General features: G+C 51.4%; 2 protein-coding genes across 9 annotated transcripts; one reads left to right on the forward strand and one right to left on the reverse strand.

Moving 5' to 3' along the window:
- Positions 1-12: 12 nt before the first annotated feature.
- APOM (apolipoprotein M) lies at positions 13-2,449 on the reverse strand. Of its 3 annotated transcripts, none has more exons than XM_008575077.1 (6): positions 2,257-2,449; positions 1,703-1,857; positions 1,023-1,096; positions 834-932; positions 559-657; positions 13-155 (listed from the first exon to the last, which is right to left on the reverse strand). In XM_008575077.1, the coding sequence occupies exons 1-6, from the start codon at positions 2,368-2,370 to the stop codon at positions 130-132; spliced, it is 567 nt and encodes a 188-aa protein (XP_008573299.1). In that variant the 5' UTR covers positions 2,371-2,449; the 3' UTR covers positions 13-129. The 3 variants fall into 3 exon arrangements, with proteins under 3 accessions (XP_008573299.1, XP_008573300.1, XP_008573298.1); XM_008575078.1 differs by having other exon boundaries at positions 13-408; positions 2,257-2,401; XM_008575076.1 differs by having other exon boundaries at positions 13-657; positions 2,257-2,401.
- Positions 2,450-4,776: 2,327 nt separating this feature from the next.
- Positions 4,777-16,642, forward strand: BAG6 (BCL2-associated athanogene 6). 6 transcript variants are annotated; one of them, XM_008575070.1, is made up of 26 exons: positions 4,983-5,049; positions 5,697-5,817; positions 7,362-7,479; positions 7,594-7,790; positions 8,034-8,087; positions 8,243-8,317; positions 8,945-9,183; positions 9,693-9,822; positions 10,266-10,463; positions 10,673-10,925; positions 11,265-11,342; positions 11,453-11,560; positions 11,683-11,795; positions 11,885-11,972; positions 12,177-12,460; positions 13,229-13,520; positions 13,698-13,867; positions 14,061-14,114; positions 14,245-14,347; positions 14,438-14,562; positions 14,737-14,883; positions 14,989-15,048; positions 15,159-15,302; positions 15,387-15,494; positions 16,016-16,162; positions 16,458-16,642. In XM_008575070.1, the coding sequence occupies exons 2-26, from the start codon at positions 5,710-5,712 to the stop codon at positions 16,551-16,553; spliced, it is 3,489 nt and encodes a 1,162-aa protein (XP_008573292.1). In that variant the 5' UTR covers positions 4,983-5,049; positions 5,697-5,709; the 3' UTR covers positions 16,554-16,642. The 6 variants fall into 6 exon arrangements, with proteins under 6 accessions (XP_008573290.1, XP_008573291.1, XP_008573292.1 ...); XM_008575071.1 differs by lacking the exon at positions 4,983-5,049 and adding an exon at positions 5,101-5,220; XM_008575068.1 differs by lacking the exon at positions 11,453-11,560 and having other exon boundaries at positions 4,777-5,049.
- The last annotated feature ends 935 nt before the right edge of the window (positions 16,643-17,577 follow it).

A 17,577-nucleotide genomic window follows, 5' to 3' on the forward strand; every position in this document is an offset into this window, starting at 1 on the left:
CCCAGGATGAGATGAGGAATGAAAAATCATCTTTATTATTCTTGAAAAGGAGTCAGAAGTCTCCATCTTCTCCCCCTCTCAACAACTCAGCTCCCACTGTATCCATCTGGGGGCAGATGAAGTGACAGGTCAGTTACTGTACAGTTTGCAGGCCTCTGTGATAGGAAAGGGAAAAAAGAAGAGGATGGAAAGGAAGTCTAGGGAGAAGCAAGGGGTGGAGGAGAATGTGTTCCTTCACTTCCCTGTGTCAAAGAAGGGTTCTCTGAGGCCTTTCCCCTCCATTTCTGACCCTCTGCCCACTTTATCTGCTGCAAACTCAGCAACCTCTTTTGAGTAGCCTAGAGTCCATTCTGGCTCCCCCAGGTGACATCACAGTTCTTAGTCACATCCTTCTGGTGCCATCAAAGCCTATGACAAATGGAGGTGTCAACACAGCCACTCCGATGATGTCAGCCTTTGGCCATGCTCTCTGGTGACATCACATGAGCCTCTTTCAGCCGGCACCCCCAGAAGACCTGGTGAGTCCTAGTTCTCTTCTGTGAGACTTTAACCCCTCACCTTGATTCCTGGGAGTCAGTAAGAAGGCTTTGGAGTCCAGGCAGGAGGTCAGGGACTGGAATTCCTCTACACATTTCTCAGGAGGGTGTGGTGAACGGTCTGGAAGGATAGGGTGGGGCCAGGCCAGTCAAAGCCCCTGCTTCTTTGCACCACCCCTAGAGAGGACCGCATGGAAGTACCAGCCCTTCCTGGGATGATGTCATAGGGCACAGTGAGGGGCTCTCCTGCCTTCCCTTGCTTCCTTCTGACCCTTTCTGCCTTGTATCCCCACTCACTGTAGAGGAGAAAGCGCTGATAGCCTTGGCCTGTCTCCTTCAGCATGATTCCACCTGGGCATGAGCTGGAGTAGAGCTTGGTCTTCATGTCAGGGCGGCCTGTCAGGTGGGTGGAGGGGATGTGTGAGGACACAGATGCAAAACCAAGCTCAGGAGACTCAGGGAGGGTGAGGGCTGGAGAGAACAAACCTTCGGTTCTGAGATCTGTGCTCCCTTCAGTCAGGTGGTAGATCCATTTCCGGGGCACACAGAGCCCATTTTTCCTGCAGAGGTGATGGTGGCAAGGAGAGTGTAACCCCAACCACACAGTACCAGTTTCTATTTATTTTATCTTATTCCTTCTTGAAACCTGGCTCCCCTTGGGTTTCAAACTACGAAGGGGTGGTTAGGCCCATCTCTCTTCAGAGCACAACTAATAGAGCTATTGAATTAAGTGGGCCAACAATAGTGGATATGAGGGTACTTCAAAAAGTTCATGGAAAGGGGGCTGGCCCGGTGGCGCACTGCTGTAGTGCGCCACTTGGGAAGTGCGGTGGCACTCCCGCCGAGGGTTCGGATCCCACATACAGACCGGCTGCTCACTGGCTGAGCGAGGGGCGGGAGCAACACCGAGGGTTGCGATCCCATGGCCGGTCCTGGTCCGGTAGGGGCGCGACACTGAGGGTTGCGATCCGTTGCCGGTCACGAAAAAAAGACAAAAAGGAAAAAAAAAAAAGTTCATGGAAAGATTCATATTATCTTTTAATTCTATTTTTCCACAAACTTTTTAAAGTAACCTTGTACTAGTCAAGAGCCCAGCTCTTGGAGTGTGGGTGCTCACACTTTGGGCAGACTGCACCCATTGGTGCCTCTGCCTTCTCACCACTCACATGCGGATGGTAGCGTGAAGCTGGAGCTGCATCGGAGCAGAACCAGCAGCCATGTTGAAGACAATGTTGTCCACAGGATCAAAAGTTGCCAACTCCTCCTTGGTGGGAGCTGCCCCTGCGATAAAGTACCACCGGCCCAGGTGGGGCTCTGGGAACTGGAGAGACAATGAGGGGAACAAAAGAGAGGGTGGGCCACCCCAGGATCCATCCAACCTCTTCATCAGTCAGGACAGCAAGACTTGGGGGTGGAGGTGTTGGCTGCCTTCCTCTTTCCAACTGGGGCTTAGATCCATAACAAGGAGTCACTAAATGGCTTTTCCTCTTTGCCCCTCCCCAGTCAACCTAGGTAACCACCCTACCCCTCAATTCTGCCATGTCTCCACGCTGATGGCCACAGTATTGGTATTTTTATTGCAAGTGATTTTTGTTTTTCATCACAACACTCAAACCTTCTTCCTCCCTTCTTTTCCCAGCATGGCTTATGGTCATCCTAGGTCACCCACCCAAGTCCCTCAGAGCCTCCACCATAGGTTCCCCCCATTCTCAGTCCATACCTCTTTTCCATCCACTCCCAGAGTTGTCAGTTGACTGTGCTCAGGGCACTGGTAGATGGAGTTAAGGAGAATGCCATAGAAGTAGAGCAGAGCTGCCCAAATTTGGTGGAACATCTTCAAGCAGGAGGGAGCTGGTGCTCTGTGTGGGGTGACTGGTGCCTTAACTTCTGTCTCCCCTGCTGGCTGTTCAGTCCACTCTGCTTCCAGCCCCCTTGCCTCGACCCTTGACCCCTTTCACCTGCTAATGAGTAACTTCAACCTTGTTTTCCAATCCAAGCCTGGATTACTTAGTGTTTGGGCCTTCCTCCCCCTCTTCTGGATGCAACCACTCCACAATGTACCCTGGCATGTCCAGGGTCTCTCAGGAGTTATGAGGAGAGCTGAGCCCTCCAGGTAGAAACCTATGGTTTTTCAACTCATATCTGATCTGGATATCTGCTGTGTTGTGCAGCATTGAAGAGACGTAGCTTGATTGGGTCTTTCATTCATTCACTTAGCAAACTGTTTTGTGTCCCAGCTGTTTGCCAGTAACTGGCTAATCCTGGGAGACATAAAAATGAATAAGACACAGTCCCTGGCCTTGAAGTCAGTATAGGGAAACCTAGCATGTAAAGGAATTATTGCAATACAACTTGGTAGGTGCTTTAGGACAGGTATGAACCAGGTGCTGAGGCATGGTGGATTTCTCTCAGAAGTTTATTCTATAAACTGAGAAAACAGTATGTACAAACCTTGGAAAAGTGCACTGACACGTAAGTTTATTCACTTAACATTATGAACCAGGTGCTGAGGCATGGTGGATTTCTCTCAGAAGTTTATTCTATAAACTGGGAAAACAGTATGTACAAACCTTGGAAAAGTGCACTGACACGTAAGTTTATTCACTTAACATTTATTACTACAAGCAAGAGGCTACCTGATCTCGTGGGTAAAGATGATAGACTTTGGTGTCATACAGAGTGGGTCCAAACCCTAACTCTACTTATCAGACCTGGGACAATTTTATTAATTTCTATGTCTACTTTTAATCTGTAAAATGGACAAATCACCAATCTCATAGGATTAAATGAGATAATTCACATAAAGTCGTTAGCAAAGACCTACATGTGGTAAGTCCAAAGTAATTATTTGCTATAATTAAGCGTAATGTTTGCAAAGCACCTATTATAGTTTCTGGTGGGTAATGAGTTCTCAAATAATAGGCGGTAAGGAAAGAATCGTCAAGAGGCAGTTATTGAAAGAAAAGAGGCAGTCATTGGATAGTGAGTGCCGAGTGGGGGGAGCAGTTAGTGCAATGAGAGGCAGGACTTCCTTAATAGGTTATTTATAACCTACGGACTGCCTCAAGAAGATCTGTCCTGAAAGGTGAGGCTTGCTATGGGCTTGCGATTTGGTTAAAACAAAACAAAATAAAACAAAATTTGGGTGATGGATATATGAGAGTTCATCATACTGTTCTATTTTTGGGTAATGTTTGAACATTTTTTATAATAAAAAACTAAGATGCAACAATTTATAGGGGCAGTAAAGTAGAAGTGCTCGATCCGGAGTTTGGTACGCCTGGGTCTGTCCGTCCTGCCATTTACATTCGCCTAAGTGCACTCACCTATAAAATGGATGTTAATACCTATCTCAGATGTTGTGAAGTTTTTTATAAATATGACAATACGTAAAACCCTTGGCGTACTGGCTGGCACAAACTAAGTGCTCACTAAACAGGTGCTTATTAGACCTCAACTAAAACAGTACTGGAACATGGGTATAAACTACGAAACCCAGAAAGGATGCACACCAGGGTTGGGCACCTCGGCAGCAACGGGTCTGGCTGGCTGAGTCACGGTGTCGCGGGGTCCAGGCCCTTGCCCGACGGCGGGAGCGGGAAGAGAGTACAGAGAAGCGGCAATCCCTCCATCCCCGGCCTGCGGAAGCCCATTGGAGGGCCCTTCAATTCCCCAGGGTTAGGGTCTTGTCTTTCCGTCTAGGCGGACTCCATTTTCTCCTAATTTCCAAACTCGGAGGCGTCCCTTTTCTTGACAAAAATCCTGAAAGATACTAGTATGCTTGCTTTTCCTAAAACATGGCGTGACGCCTCGGCCGCGCACCTCCGGTGACGAACGTAACACCCACAGTCCGCCAAACGCCCACCCGCAGAGCCGAGCTCTGGCCCAACGACGCGGCCGGCCGCAAAACAGATAGCGAGCCGCCCCCAACCGCCTACCGAAAGAGTGACTTCCGGAAGCGCCGAAGGAAGGGCACAGCTACTGCTAGACCGAGAGGAAGACGAAGTTTTAGGTGGCTAAGTCAGTGCCGCGTGAAATTCTAGGCCTGCCAAGACTTTAATATAGATCAACGAGGCATAATCCCCAGCCTTCAAACTACAAGGTCCACACAACCACTCATAGCTTCTCTCGGGGCAGTCGTAAGGTCCCATTTGGTAATTTTTTTTAGGCCCTCGTAGTGGCCACCTCAAGCTTCAATTACTCAAGCGCGCGCACAGACGTGAACACCGCCGGAGGGGCTGGGAGGTGCTTAAGTGTACGCATGCGTAATGAGACGCACGCAGGCGCAGCACGGTCCCCCGGGTGACGGCGGTGGCGGCTCCTCGGGGTGCTTGGCTCCCTCCCATCTAAGCCGGCCCCGGCCCGTCTCACCCCCAGGAACTCACTCTTTGGGGCTGCGGACTTTCTCGTCGTGCCCCACAAAAGTAACGCTTGGGGACCTGGGGAGAACCGGAAGTACCGCCTCGAGATCCCCAAATACTATCGGGGAAACGGAAGTGGCCGTAGGTGGCAGGTTAGGGGAGACCGGAAGTGACGGTATTGTGGGGGAAATCGGGGGCGGAGCCGCGGGTCAGTGGGGTGTGTGTATATGTGTGTGTGTTTGGCTGTGTTGGGTGCCCCGCTCTGCTGGAACACCGAGGGAAGACGGAAGAGGGGGGCAGTCAACAAGCCGGCCCGGCCCCCTGTGAGTGTCTGCTGTGTCGGGTCTGTAGTGATTTAAGCGGGCTCGGTGGGCGTGGCGCGCGTGCGCGAGACCACTTTCTCCGCAGGGTCTGGCGCGATCCCAGCTCTCGCGTTATCCTAGGATTTGCCGACCTCTGGGGCCCTTGTCCTATCGCGACCGGTGATGACACTGGTGTCTGGTCTCGTGCTTCCTTCCCTGCTTCCTAACCTGACTGGTCCTTCCTTATAGTGATTGGCATTGTGGAGCCCCTCCCACTTCTCTGTCCTTCACCTCCGTGTGCCGTTGATGTCCTGCCCTTTGTGTTTCTCTCCCCGTGCCCCGGAATCAGAAGGGGGATGGGGGCGGGTATGAGAGTGTGCGCTTGTACGGGAGAAACTTTTTAGATATTGGGGCGGGGATTCAGGCTGGGGAGGCTTCCGGGTATATAAAATCTGCTCCCGGCGACACTGGGATTCCCTCCCTTCGTTCTTCCTTAGAGAGTTACCCACCATGGAGCCCAGTGATAACACAAGTACCGCTATGGAGGAGCCTGACAGCCTGGAGGTTTTGGTGAAGACCCTGGACTCTCAGACTCGGACCTTTATTGTGGGGGCCCAGGTGAGACGCCAGTACTTCTGGAAGATACCCATTAGCTCTTGTTTTTGAAGTCCTCTTAGACTGAGGGAAGAGCCTGATTTTTTGGTCCCCACGTTTTCTTTTCATTGAATTCTTTGTTCGCATTCTAGATGGAGTGTTTTCTTTTTTTTTTCTTTTGTCCTTTTTGAGACCTGCCGCACCGCGCTCAGCCAGTGAGCGCTGTGAGCGCACTGGTCATCCCTATATAGGATCCGAACCCGCGGCGGGAGCGCTGCTGTGCTCCCAGCGCCGCACTCTCCCGAGTGCGCCACGGGCTCGGCCCTAGATGGAGTATTTTCTGATGTTTCTTGTTGAGTGAGGTGTGATATCTATTGAACGGGGCACATTTTGTTCTGCCTTCCACCACCTTGATCGCACTCAATGTAGAAGGAAATAGAGAGGAAGGAGGAATCTGTATGCGGTAATCATGGGTGCACCCCAGCCCAAAAGGGCAGACTTAGCTCCTGCTTGTGGGAAGGAAAACATAACACAGGCACCCCAGACAAGTGTGTCTTATAAACAAACATTGATTGAATCTGTACTGTGTTTTTAAAGACTAGAAATCAGTACCCATAATGCAAGTAGAGCCCTAATAGATCGTTGAGTGGAATTACTACTATTTGTGCCATAATTTGAATCTCTTGGAACTTAATGTTGTGGACACAGCTATCTATGTCTTTACTCTTGTAGTACTGGGAGACAGAATCGTCAGCGGGTTGTTCTGTGGTTTTCTGAAGCCTGGTATTACGTGAATTTGAGAAAATCACGTAGCTTTTTGTGATTAGATGTATGTAGACACTGGAACTTCCCAAGAGTCAGTTGTCTAGTTAGAAAAAATGTTTTCCAGGGCCGTCCCATGGCTCACTCGGGAGAGTGTGGTGCTGGTAACACCAAGGCCACAGGTTCGGATCCCTATATAGCGATGGCCGGTTAGCTCACTTCAGAGAGTGTGGTGCTGACAACACCAAGTAAAGGGTTAAGATTCCCTTACTGGTCATCTTTTAAAAAAAAGAAAAAATGTTATCCTTTTTTGCTCCTTTCTTATCTTCTTGGTCATTCTTCCCTTCTTAACCCCATTACCCCCCCATCCTCCTCACCATTGTTTTTTATCTTTGAGATTACAGAGTTGTCTGTAGCAAATACACTATAAACTTCTGGTATCATTTTGTGTTTGGGAAGGGGTCACTGGTATTTCTAGACACACATTCCCTTGGGAGCCAGAAAAGGAGAAATGGGAATGTGAGTTGACTTTTTTATTTCTCATGTGTGTTACTTTCTTCTGGGTCTGTAACCTGGGATTTGTTTATTGTTTGTATTTTGTCAGGCATTGTATTAGTTCAGGGCTTTGCATAATGATTACCTCACAATGAAGACCAATGATTCTATGACAGTTTTACCCCTTACCTCCACAAGTCAGTTGTCCTTTTTTTAGCTACCGGCCTGTATAGGGATTTAAGCCTGGAAGTCTCTGTTCTTCCTCTTTGCTTCATTCTCTGATTCCTGTACATGTCTCTTCTTCCTTGCAGATGAATGTAAAGGAGTTTAAGGAGCATATTGCTGCCTCTGTCAGCATTCCCTCTGAGAAACAACGGCTCATCTATCAGGGGCGAGTTCTGCAAGATGATAAGAAGCTCCAGGAATACAGTAAGGGAGTAGGGGCGGCAGTTCAGAAGTTGAGGCTGTTGTCCAGAGGGATGATCTGAGACCATGGGTTTCCCTGATCATACAGTGTTTTGGTGTGTGTCTTTTTTTCTGCAGATGTTGGGGGAAAGGTTATCCACCTGGTAGAACGGGCTCCTCCTCAGACTCATCTCCCTTCTGGGGCATCTTCTGGGACAGGGTCTGCTTCAGCCACCCATGGTGGGGTACCCCAGCCTGGTACTCGGGGGCCTGGGGCTTCTGTTCATGACCGGAATGCCAACAGCTATGTCATGGTTGGAACCTTCAATCTTCCTGTAAGCTTGTGTTCCACATGGTATGGTTTTTGTGGGGAGGGGTAGTTTTGGGTGTGGTAGTAGTAGGGTAGCAGCTCATAAGATAGGTGTCTTGGTCCTTAGGTTGGGTATGGAGGGCTCTGTGGTTCGATACTGGCCTGTCTTTGAGGGAAAAAGGGGGTGGGGCTCCAGAGAATGAGTTGGAAGTGTGGAGGCCTTAGTATTTGGCTTCTCCCAGAGCAACTTCCCTTACCCTTTCCCCAGAGTGACGGCTCTGCTGTGGATGTTCACATCAACATGGAACAGGCCCCAATTCAGGTATTGAGGGGCCTGGGAGGGTCAGGGAAGGGGATCTGGGAGAAGGAGGCCATGAAGAGGGGGTGGACCTGGCTGAGGAGAAAGCTGGGACCTGGTTTAGTAGGAGGTTGAGCTTATGGCTGCATCTCAAACCTGCTCTGATCATTCTCTTGTAGAGTGAGCCCCGGGTACGGCTGGTGATGGCTCAGCACATGATCAGGGATATACAGACCTTACTATCCCGGATGGAGGTAAGAGGGCAAGGCAGGCTAGGGTCTCTCTTTTACCACCCTTTCTCCCCCTTTTCTCTCAGCCTGGGAGTGGGGAGCATCCACAGGATTCTGCCTTCCTAATCTGTTCTCTTTACAATCTTTGTTTTTTTGAGCAAAAAAAGTAACTTTGTGAGGCTATCTTGTCCCTGTCAGTCCTCTTGGTGCCTGGATCTGGGGAAATTTGTTTCAGACTTGTCAGATAACTCTCATAGCATCTCTTTTCAGTTAAAGAAGGATTCTACATTTTTTAATTTCTTAATTATCACATTCAGTGTTTGGATATCCTAACTTGGTTAGTTTGCATGACGGCTGCAACCTGCAGCCTTTCTCTCTTTCTGTGGCCTTTCTCTCTTTTCTTGTGGAGGTTAGGAAACCACAAGCCCTACTGTTTGCTAGTAATTCTTTTACAAATATTACAGCCATTTATTGTGCATCTTATTTGTGCCAGTCTTGTGCTGGTTGTTAGAGAGTGAAAGGTGCATATGCAAAGCCCGCCTTCATGGAGCTTTGGCAGAGCACCTGCTCCACTCAGTCTCCTTTGACCTGAGCCGTCCTCTGCAGCAGTTTCATTCTGCCTTTGATATCCTGACTTTCCTCCACCTTCAGTGTCGAGGGGGTCCCCAAGCCCAGCACACTCAGCCGCCCCCACAGACACCGACTGTGGCCCCGGAGCCAGTAGCCTTGAGCTCTCAAGCATCAGAAGCAGTTGAAAGTGAAGCGCCTCCTCGGGATTCCATGGAGGCAGAAGAAGTGGAGGAGCGTGCCCCAGCCCAGAGCCCGGAGCTCACCCCTTCTGGCCCAGCCCCAGTGGGCCCAACACCTGCCCCAGAGACAAACACACCCAAGTGAGAGATGGAGGGAACCTTTGGGGGTTGGGGGATCCTAAGTGAAGTACGAGGACCAGGAAAGGTATGATGGAGGGGAAGGATTGCCAGGAGGTCTTACTTGTAGGGTTAGTGTTGAGAGGCAAGGAGGGGCTCTCGGTGTAGGTGAAAGAGGTTAGGATTAGCAGCTGATCAGAAGCACAGCTCTCCCTGGGGCAAGGAAATCCAAATGGTGCCTCCTGAACCTGATCAAATTCTTTCCACTGAGCTCACGCAGGCCCATCTCTTTTTGAGAGTTAGTTTCTTGCCATTGTAGGTACAGGGTTGTGGAGAGGGTGGGGGCAGTTCGTTTTCTTCTCCCCATCTTCCCGTGAGTGGGAATAAAGAACAGAAGCTCTGCTAGTCCAGGAAGGGATTAGGCCCGGAGTCTGGGAGGCCAGAGTGAGACAGGGTAGATGTGTTCCCTACTGACTGCAAGGTTGGGAACCTGGAGAAAGCCTTGGCTCACTGCCCCTTGGGGTTGTTCACAGCCATCCTTCCCCTGCGGAGTATGTCGAGGTGCTCCAGGAACTGCAGCGGCTGGAGAGCCGCCTCCAGCCCTTCCTGCAGCGCTACTATGAGGTTCTGGGTGCTGCTGCCACCACTGACTACAACAACAATGTGAGCCCTTTGATGGTCCCGTCCTTTCCATGCACCCCAGTACTCTTAGAACAGACTGAAATTCAGATAGCTCCCGCCCACCTGCAAAAGCAAAACCACATTGCAACAAAACAGTTTCCCTCTACACATGTAAGTAAGTGATCTTTTCCATGCTTACAGGGGAGGTAGCTCTACTTACTGTCTTTGCACCCCTAAGTGAATGAATTAGGAAGTTTATAAAGTAGAAGAGATTAGTCAATGATGACTTGTTGATTCATTGCAGGGTTTGTTTTATTGGTAGGGAATTCCTTATATGTATGAAGTAGAACTTATTTGCAAAGATTTGGTCTTTCAAGGATATAATGGAAGGCTTAGAGCACATGGTATTTCTAGAATTGCTTTTGCAAGTGAGGTAAATTCCAGCCTGATTTTTCTCCCTTTCTGTGTTTGGCTGGGGAACACAGCACGAGGGCCGGGAGGAGGACCAGCGATTGATCAACTTGGTGGGAGAGAGCCTGCGGCTTCTAGGCAACACCTTTGTGGCACTGTCTGACCTGCGTTGCAACTTGGCCTGTGCACCCCCACGACACCTGCATGTGGTCCGGCCCATGTCTCACTACACCACTCCCATGGTGCTCCAGCAGGCAGCCATTCCCATCCAGGTGGGTCAGGGGGACTCTGGCCTGAGGGAGAATGGAGGGGTGTTGGTGGGATGATTCAGGGTAGCCACTGGGCATGAAGGAGGTTAGAAAGGGAGGAGACTTTGGAAACAGCAGTGAAGGATGGGGGGAGACTTTAATGGTGTATTGTGGAGTGCTCTGAGCTAGACTCTTGTGTTTTTCTCACTTTTGCCCATCTGTTTCTCTTCCAGATCAATGTGGGGACCACTGTGACCATGACGGGGAACGGGACTCGGCCCCCCCCGGCTCCCAATGCAGAGGCACCTGCCCCTGGTCCTGGGCAGGCCTCATCCCTCACACCATCTTCTACCACTGTTGAGTCCTCAACTGAGGGGGCTCCACCCCCAGGGCCAGCCCCCCAGCCAGCTGCCAGCCACCCGAGGGTTATCCGGATTTCCCACCAGAGCGTGGAACCCGTGGTCATGATGCACATGAACATTCAAGGTGAGTTAAGATGAGTCACTGGCAGGGAAGAGCAGTATGATGAAGATGTTGGTGCTGAGGGGTGAGGGAGCAGGGTGGGGAAGGGAGAGATAGGTGGTATCGGAGGGACCAGAGCAGAAGCTTTAGTTGGCATGCATGGGAAGGGGCAGGAGGGGTCTGCTTTGTCCTTGGGGATATGTTTGCATGGTGAAGAGTGCACCTCGTCCCTGTCTAGATAGCAGGAAAGGCAGGCTTTCTGGTCGGGGGAGTGGGGGCCTGAAGGACGGCTGATCTCAGGAGGATACAGTTTGGCCCTGGCCCCACCTGTCTCAGAGCCACTCTCTCTGTCTCCCTGCCCAGATTCTGGCACACAGCCTGGTGGTGTTCCAAGTGCTCCTACTGGCCCCCTAGGACCCCCTGGTCATGGCCAGACCCTGGGTAAGAATGAGGGCATCAGAACAGGCTGAGCTCTGGGTAGAGAAGGGGTAGGGCTGAGTGGGTGGGCTGAAGGGGTCCAGGTTCAAGGTTACATCAGACCCGCCCCCCAGGCTCCACCCTCATCCAGCTGCCCTCCCTGCCCCCTGAGTTCATGCACGCCGTCGCCCACCAGATCACTCATCAGGCCATGGTGGCAGCTGTTGCCTCCGCGGCCGCAGGTAATGACCCGGAAGGGGAGGCCTGGGAGGTGGGACATAGTCCATGGTGGCGGGTGCAGTTGGCTGGTGGGCAAGGGCTTGGCCCTCAGCCCTCTTCGGTCTGTCTCCTCTGCCACCCGCAGGACAGCAGGTGCCAGGCTTCCCGACTGCTCCAACCCGGGTGGTGATTGCTCGGCCCACCCCTACACAGGCTCGGCCTTCCCATCCTGGGGGGCCCCCAGCCTCTGGGGCTCTGGTGAGCAAGGGTGGGAAAGTCTGGGGAGAGTATTCTCTGGTAGCGCATGTGTAGGGCAGGACTGAAATCTTCGCCTCCTCTTCCTCTAGCAGGGTGCTGGGCTGGGTACCAATGCCTCGTTGGCTCAGATGGTGAGCGGCCTTGTGGGGCAGCTTCTTATGCAGCCTGTCCTTGTGGGTGAGTCCTTGTTCTTCTCCATGTCAAACTTAAGAGATTTCCACGAGTCTAAAGTCTAACCACTTCCTAGGCTGCTCACTAGCACTTCCTAGTTTTTCCCGTACTTTTTCGGTTCTTGCTTTCCTGTTGGAAAAACCAGAAGGGGGCTGCTGTAATGTCTTGTTTTTCTTCAGATTTCAGCTTTCTTCTTTTGGTTTCTTATAGCCCAGGGGACAGCAGGAATGGCTCCACCTCCAGCCCCTGCCACTGCTTCGGCCAGTGCCGGCACCACCAACACAGCTACCACAGCTGGCCCTGCCCCTGGGGGGCCTGCCCAGCCTCCACCTCCTCAACCCTCCACCACTGATTTTCAGTTCTCTCAGCTCTTGGGTAACCTGTTGGGGCCTGCAGGGCCAGGGGCTGGAGGGTCTGGCATGGCTTCTCCCACTATCACTGTGGCGATGCCTGGTGTCCCTGCCTTTCTCCAAGGCATGACTGACTTCTTGCAGGTGAGTGGCTGGCTTGCCCTTCCTCTCACCCTTCTTGTTCCACACCAGCCAGGCAGTGGTGCCGTGTTGCCCCTAGTGACATGTCAGGGGAAGGGACCCTGGGAATTCATTGACTCTGAACCCTCTTTTTTGGAGATGAGGAAAACAAAGCGTAGAGAAACCTTAGAGAAAGAAAGCGTAGTAATTACTGTCATTACTTTCGCTGTAACCCATTCTAAGGGAGAGAGAGAGTTGCTTAGTCTTACTGCTGTTGAATATCTATCCACGAATATTCTTCTTTAAGGAGTAAAGATCATGGGCTGAGGGCCGGCCCGGTGGCGCACTGGATAAGTGCGCCGCTTGGGAAGCGTGGCGGCGCTCCCGCCTGAGGGTTCGGATCCCACATACAGACCGGTTCCCGCTCACTGGCTGAGCGAGGCGCGGGAGCAACGACGAGGGTTGCAATCCCGTTGCTGGTCCCCGGTCCGGTACGGGGGCAACACTGAGGGTTGCGATCCGTTGCCGGACACGGAAAAAGACAACAAAAAAAAAAAGATCATGGGCCGAGCCCATGGCGCACTCGGGAGAGTGCGGTGCTGCGCTCCCACCACGGGTTCGGATCCTATACAGGGATGGCCAGCGCTCACTGGCTGAGCGCAGTGCGGCCGGTCTCCAAAAAGGACAAAAAAAAAAAAAAGAGTAAAGATCAGAATGTAGTGCCCTTTTGATGGTTTTTGTCCTTGTCCCTACTCTCACCTCATCTTATGTTCTTTATTCCTTCTCTGCCAGGCAACACAGACAGCTCCTCCACCCCCTCCACCACCTCCACCCCCACCCCCTGCCCCAGAGCAGCAGACCATGCCCCCACCAGGGTCTCCTTCCGGTGGTGCAGGGAGTCCTGGAGGCCTGGGTCCTGAGAACCTGTCACCTGAGTTTTTTACCTCAGTGGTTCAGGGTGTGCTGAGCTCCCTGCTGGGCTCCTTGGGAGCTCGGGCTGGCAGCAGTGAAAGTATTGCTGCCTTCATACAACGCCTCAGTGGATCCAGCAACATCTTTGAGCCTGGGGCTGATGGGGCCCTTGGTGAGCAAAAGGGGGTGTCTTTGTCTTCTCCAGGAAGGGGCATCCAGGGGGAGGTAGATGGCCTTTATTCAGGGGTGTTGCCAAAGTGGGATGAAGCTGACGGGCTGGTGGTGGGTGGGCAAGTCAAGTGGTAAAGGCCATTGCAGAACCATTGCTAATTTCTGCCTCTGTCCCCAGGATTCTTTGGGGCCCTGCTTTCTCTCCTGTGCCAGAACTTTTCCATGGTGGACGTGGTGATGCTTCTCCATGGGCATTTCCAGCCACTGCAGCGGCTCCAGCCTCAGCTGCGATCCTTCTTCCACCAGCATTATCTGGGTGGCCAGGAGCCCACACCTGGTAACATCCGGGTAAATGAAGGCCTGGGGCCCAGAGCTCTTCTTCCCACCTTTAGTACCTTATTCCTGCCTCTGCTTATCTGTCAGCTAAAACTGTGACTGCCCCAGCCTGAGCCCTGGACTTGTTGTGGGGCTGGGGGAGTCTCTTGAGGACTGAGGCTTGGGACTAAACCTGTGCTGTATCCTCCCCTCGCCCACCCCATAGATGGCAACCCACACATTGATCACCGGGCTAGAAGAATATGTGCGGGAGAGTTTTGTGAGTAACCCTTTCCTGTTCCCTTCCTTTCCTGGGTCTGGTCAGGGTAGGTGATGTTCCCTACTGCCTCTTCCTCCACTCTAGTCACTCAGGGTTGCTGATTTTGGGATCTTTGTGCATCTTGTCTCAGTCTTTGGTGCAGGTTCAGCCAGGTGTGGACATTATTCGGACAAACCTGGAATTTCTCCAAGAGCAATTTAATAGCATTGCTGCTCACGTGCTGCATTGCACAGGTCAGGGGCCAGCCCGGCCAGGGCGAGTGGGGTGTATTGGGGTGTGGGGCTGCTGAGTGCTAGCATTCCCTCCTTCTGTCTTGCCCACAGACGGTGGATTTGGAGCCCGGTTGTTGGAGTTGTGTAACCAGGGCCTGTTTGAATGCCTGGCCCTGAACCTGCACTGCTTGGGGGGACAGCAGATGGAGCTTGCTGCTGTCATCAATGGCCGAATTGTAAGCCCCATCCAGCCCCAGGTCCCTAGCCTTCTATTTCCTCAGATTTTTGTTCTCTTCTGTGTCCTGCAGTTTTCAGTTTTCTTCTCCAAACTGCCATCCTTTACCCTGGGTCTGATTATTTCAAAAGCTGGGTAAGGGTTTTGTGTTCCAAGTCTGCTTTCTGCCCCTCAGCGTCGTATGTCTCGTGGTGTGAATCCATCTTTGGTGAGCTGGCTGACCACTATGATGGGACTGAGGCTTCAGGTGGTACTGGAGCATATGCCTGTAGGTCCTGATGCCATCCTCAGATATGTTCGCAGGGTTGGTGATCCACCCCAGGTAAGAGACCTGATGGACCAACAACTCGGGTCAGGGGACTTGAGGGAACTAGAGAGATCTGAAAGGGCCTTTTGTGTTGTTCTCCTTCACTATCCAATTTCACAGCCACTTCCTGAGGAGCCAATGGAAGTTCAGGGGGCAGAAAGAAGTTCCCCTGAGCCTCAGGTACGAAGGAGGGGCTGAGGGGCCAGATAATGTGGAGTGGAGGGCAGGGGGAGAAAGGGCTGGAGGCCGAGAATTCTGAAGGCTCGATCTTCCTGTTAACTGACTCCCAGCGGGAGAATGCTTCCCCAGCCCCTGGAACAACAGCAGAAGAGGCCATGTCCCGAGGTCCACCTCCTGCTCCTGAGGGGGTCTCCCGAGATGAACAAGGTGGAGCTTCCGCAGAGACAGAACCTTGGGCAGCTGCAGTTCCCCCAGTAAGTGTCAGGAGGTGACCCAGTGGGTCAAGGCAGCTTAAAGTTGTGGGAGTTACTACTTTCTAACTTTCTTTTCCTTCCCAGGAATGGGTCCCTATTATCCAGCAGGACATTCAGAGCCAACGAAAGGTGAAACCGCAGCCCCCTCTGAGCGATGCCTACCTCAGTGGTATGCCTGCCAAGAGACGCAAGGTTGGTTTACCTCTTCCCTGAGGCTCTCTTTATCCTAGTTCCCCTGTCATGTATACGCTCAAACTATTTAGAGCTGGAAGGAGATCTTCTTAGTTCAGTTCCCTCATTTAATGAGGAAACCTTTCTGGGACTCAGACTTGCTCAGGGTTGTTGCATAACCACACAGTACTGTACCTTACTGTGTTTACTAGCAGTCCATCAACTGCCTGATCCCTATGTGACTAGGGCCCGTTTCTCTTCAAGGTGGGCTTCCTCTTGTGGATTAGCTAGCTCTGAATATGGGGTGGCTTGACCCATTCTGCCCCTCATGTTTTGAAGAGCCAAGTTCACCACATTCAAACTGTGTGTGTGTGGTCAGAGCAAATTAGGAAGGCATTTCTGCTGTCAAAGCCAAATGTGGACTATTTCCCTTCTCTCCGTTAGCCTGGAGACTCAGTGGTTGCTCGTGGAAAGGGTGAGCTGGGTGGTGACACTGGATCTGACGTTGATCCTCTTTTCCCTCCCAATCCCATGTCCTCCAGACTATGCAGGGTGAGGGCCCCCAGCTGCTTCTCTCAGAGGCCGTGAGCCGGGCAGCTAAGGCAGCCGGAGCTCGGCCCCTGACGAGCCCCGAGAGCCTGAGCCGGGACCTGGAGGCACCAGAGGTTCAGGAGAGCTACAGGCAGCAGGTGCCCCCACCTTGAAGCAGAATAGGGATGGTCTAGCGGGAGGGGTTGGGCTAGGGTCCTTCTTTCTTGGATTCCTTCAGAGGTGAACTGGTCAGTCTACGGCTACCACTTGATGTTTTCAAAGTGTTTTTTCCTGGTGGCATCTGGGAAGGAGGCTCAGTGATGCCATATTGGCCTGACAGTGCATGGCTGGTTGTGGAGAGGAAGTGTTAACTCCTAAGGGATGGCCTTGTGTGCTTGCTGGGGTCATAGGGGCTTGGCTAGTGTTCCTCCAACATGCTTGCTCTCTCTCTAGCTCCGGTCTGATATACAAAAACGGCTGCAGGAAGACCCGAACTACAGCCCCCAGCGCTTCCCTAACACCCACCGGGCCTTTGCTGATGATCCCTAGCTCTTTGCTCTGTGGCCCTTCCTCATCAGGGGACCATTTCCCCCCTCTTCCTCACAGTATTTAAGAAATAAAAGTCGGATTTTCCTGGCTCTTTTGTTTCTAAATTGTCTTCATTAAGTAGTCTGAGTCCCTTAATGTTGTATGAACTTTTTAAAAAAATACTCCCTAGGAACCCAACTATACCAGACAGGTTGTAACATATGTGCACTGTTATGTTGTTCATGCAGCACAACACAAGCCTGTATCGATGGTTGTTGTGCAAAAGCATTTTATTATGTAAACAAATGACCTGAGTTCTGAGATGGAAGTATATCCCAGTGTACTGATTGATCCATCAAATTAACCAACAAGACACCATGTAGTTTTCAATCAGCTGCAGACCCAAGTAAGTTGTTCAGAATAACTAGTATGTGATGGTACTACATGAAATTCAGATTGGATTGACAACCCTGGAACTGAGTCTACCCAGTTCAAGGAGGCCACTGTTATCAGATATTGAGACCATGACAGCTTTAGAGGGGTTTCCTCTTAGTTTGTGAGACCAAAGTGGTAATAACACTAAATTCTTAATTCCTTCGAAATGCACTTGATGTCTCCTCCCCTTTTAACTAGCTTAGTGCTGGACCAATAGAATGTAGCACAACAGACATTCTAAGGCCAGTTCATAAGCTTTACAACTTCCACCTTAACCTCTTGGAACAGTGACACATAATTAATACCCTGCTAGAGGAGCTATGTGGACACACTGGTTAATCCAGTGGAGTTCCACCTTCCAGATGTCCCACCAAGGCCCCAGATGTGCAAAAGGAGCCATGCTGGGACCAGCCAGCTGACAGCTGCAGACTGGTAACCAACTTACTTCCTTTGCTGGCACAAGCAGATTTGCCCAACTGAGCCCAGCCCAAATTCTCCACTCACAAAACTTTGAGACCCAATAAATGGTTATGTTTTGAGGTAGCCTGTTATAACAGATTACTGGAATAAGTAACAGTTCCCTGACCAAAACTATTCTATAGACCACTGA

The sequence above is a fragment of the Galeopterus variegatus genome, unplaced genomic scaffold, assembly GCF_000696425.1.
Source record: "Galeopterus variegatus unplaced genomic scaffold, G_variegatus-3.0.2 Scaffold1130, whole genome shotgun sequence".
Lineage (NCBI taxonomy): Eukaryota > Metazoa > Chordata > Mammalia > Dermoptera > Cynocephalidae > Galeopterus > Galeopterus variegatus.

Bases quoted from the DNA above. Each gene is read 5' to 3' on its own strand.
- BAG6 (XM_008575068.1), top strand. From the start codon at position 4,805: ATGAGACGCACGCAGGCGCAGCACGGTCCCCCGGGTGACGGCGGTGGC. The intron at 11,343-11,682 runs GTAAGAATGAGG...TGCCACCCGCAG, and splicing joins TGGTCATGGCCAGACCCTGG to GACAGCAGGTGCCAGGCTTC. The intron at 13,521-13,697 runs GTGAGCAAAAGG...CTCTGTCCCCAG, and splicing joins TGGGGCTGATGGGGCCCTTG to GATTCTTTGGGGCCCTGCTT.
- APOM (XM_008575076.1), bottom strand. From the start codon at position 2,370: ATGTTCCACCAAATTTGGGCAGCTCTGCTCTACTTCTATGGCATTCTC. The intron at 1,858-2,256 runs GTATGGACTGAG...TTGTCTCTCCAG, and splicing joins TGGGAGTGGATGGAAAAGAG to TTCCCAGAGCCCCACCTGGG. The intron at 933-1,022 runs GTTTGTTCTCTC...CCCACCTGACAG, and splicing joins CACAGATCTCAGAACCGAAG to GCCGCCCTGACATGAAGACC.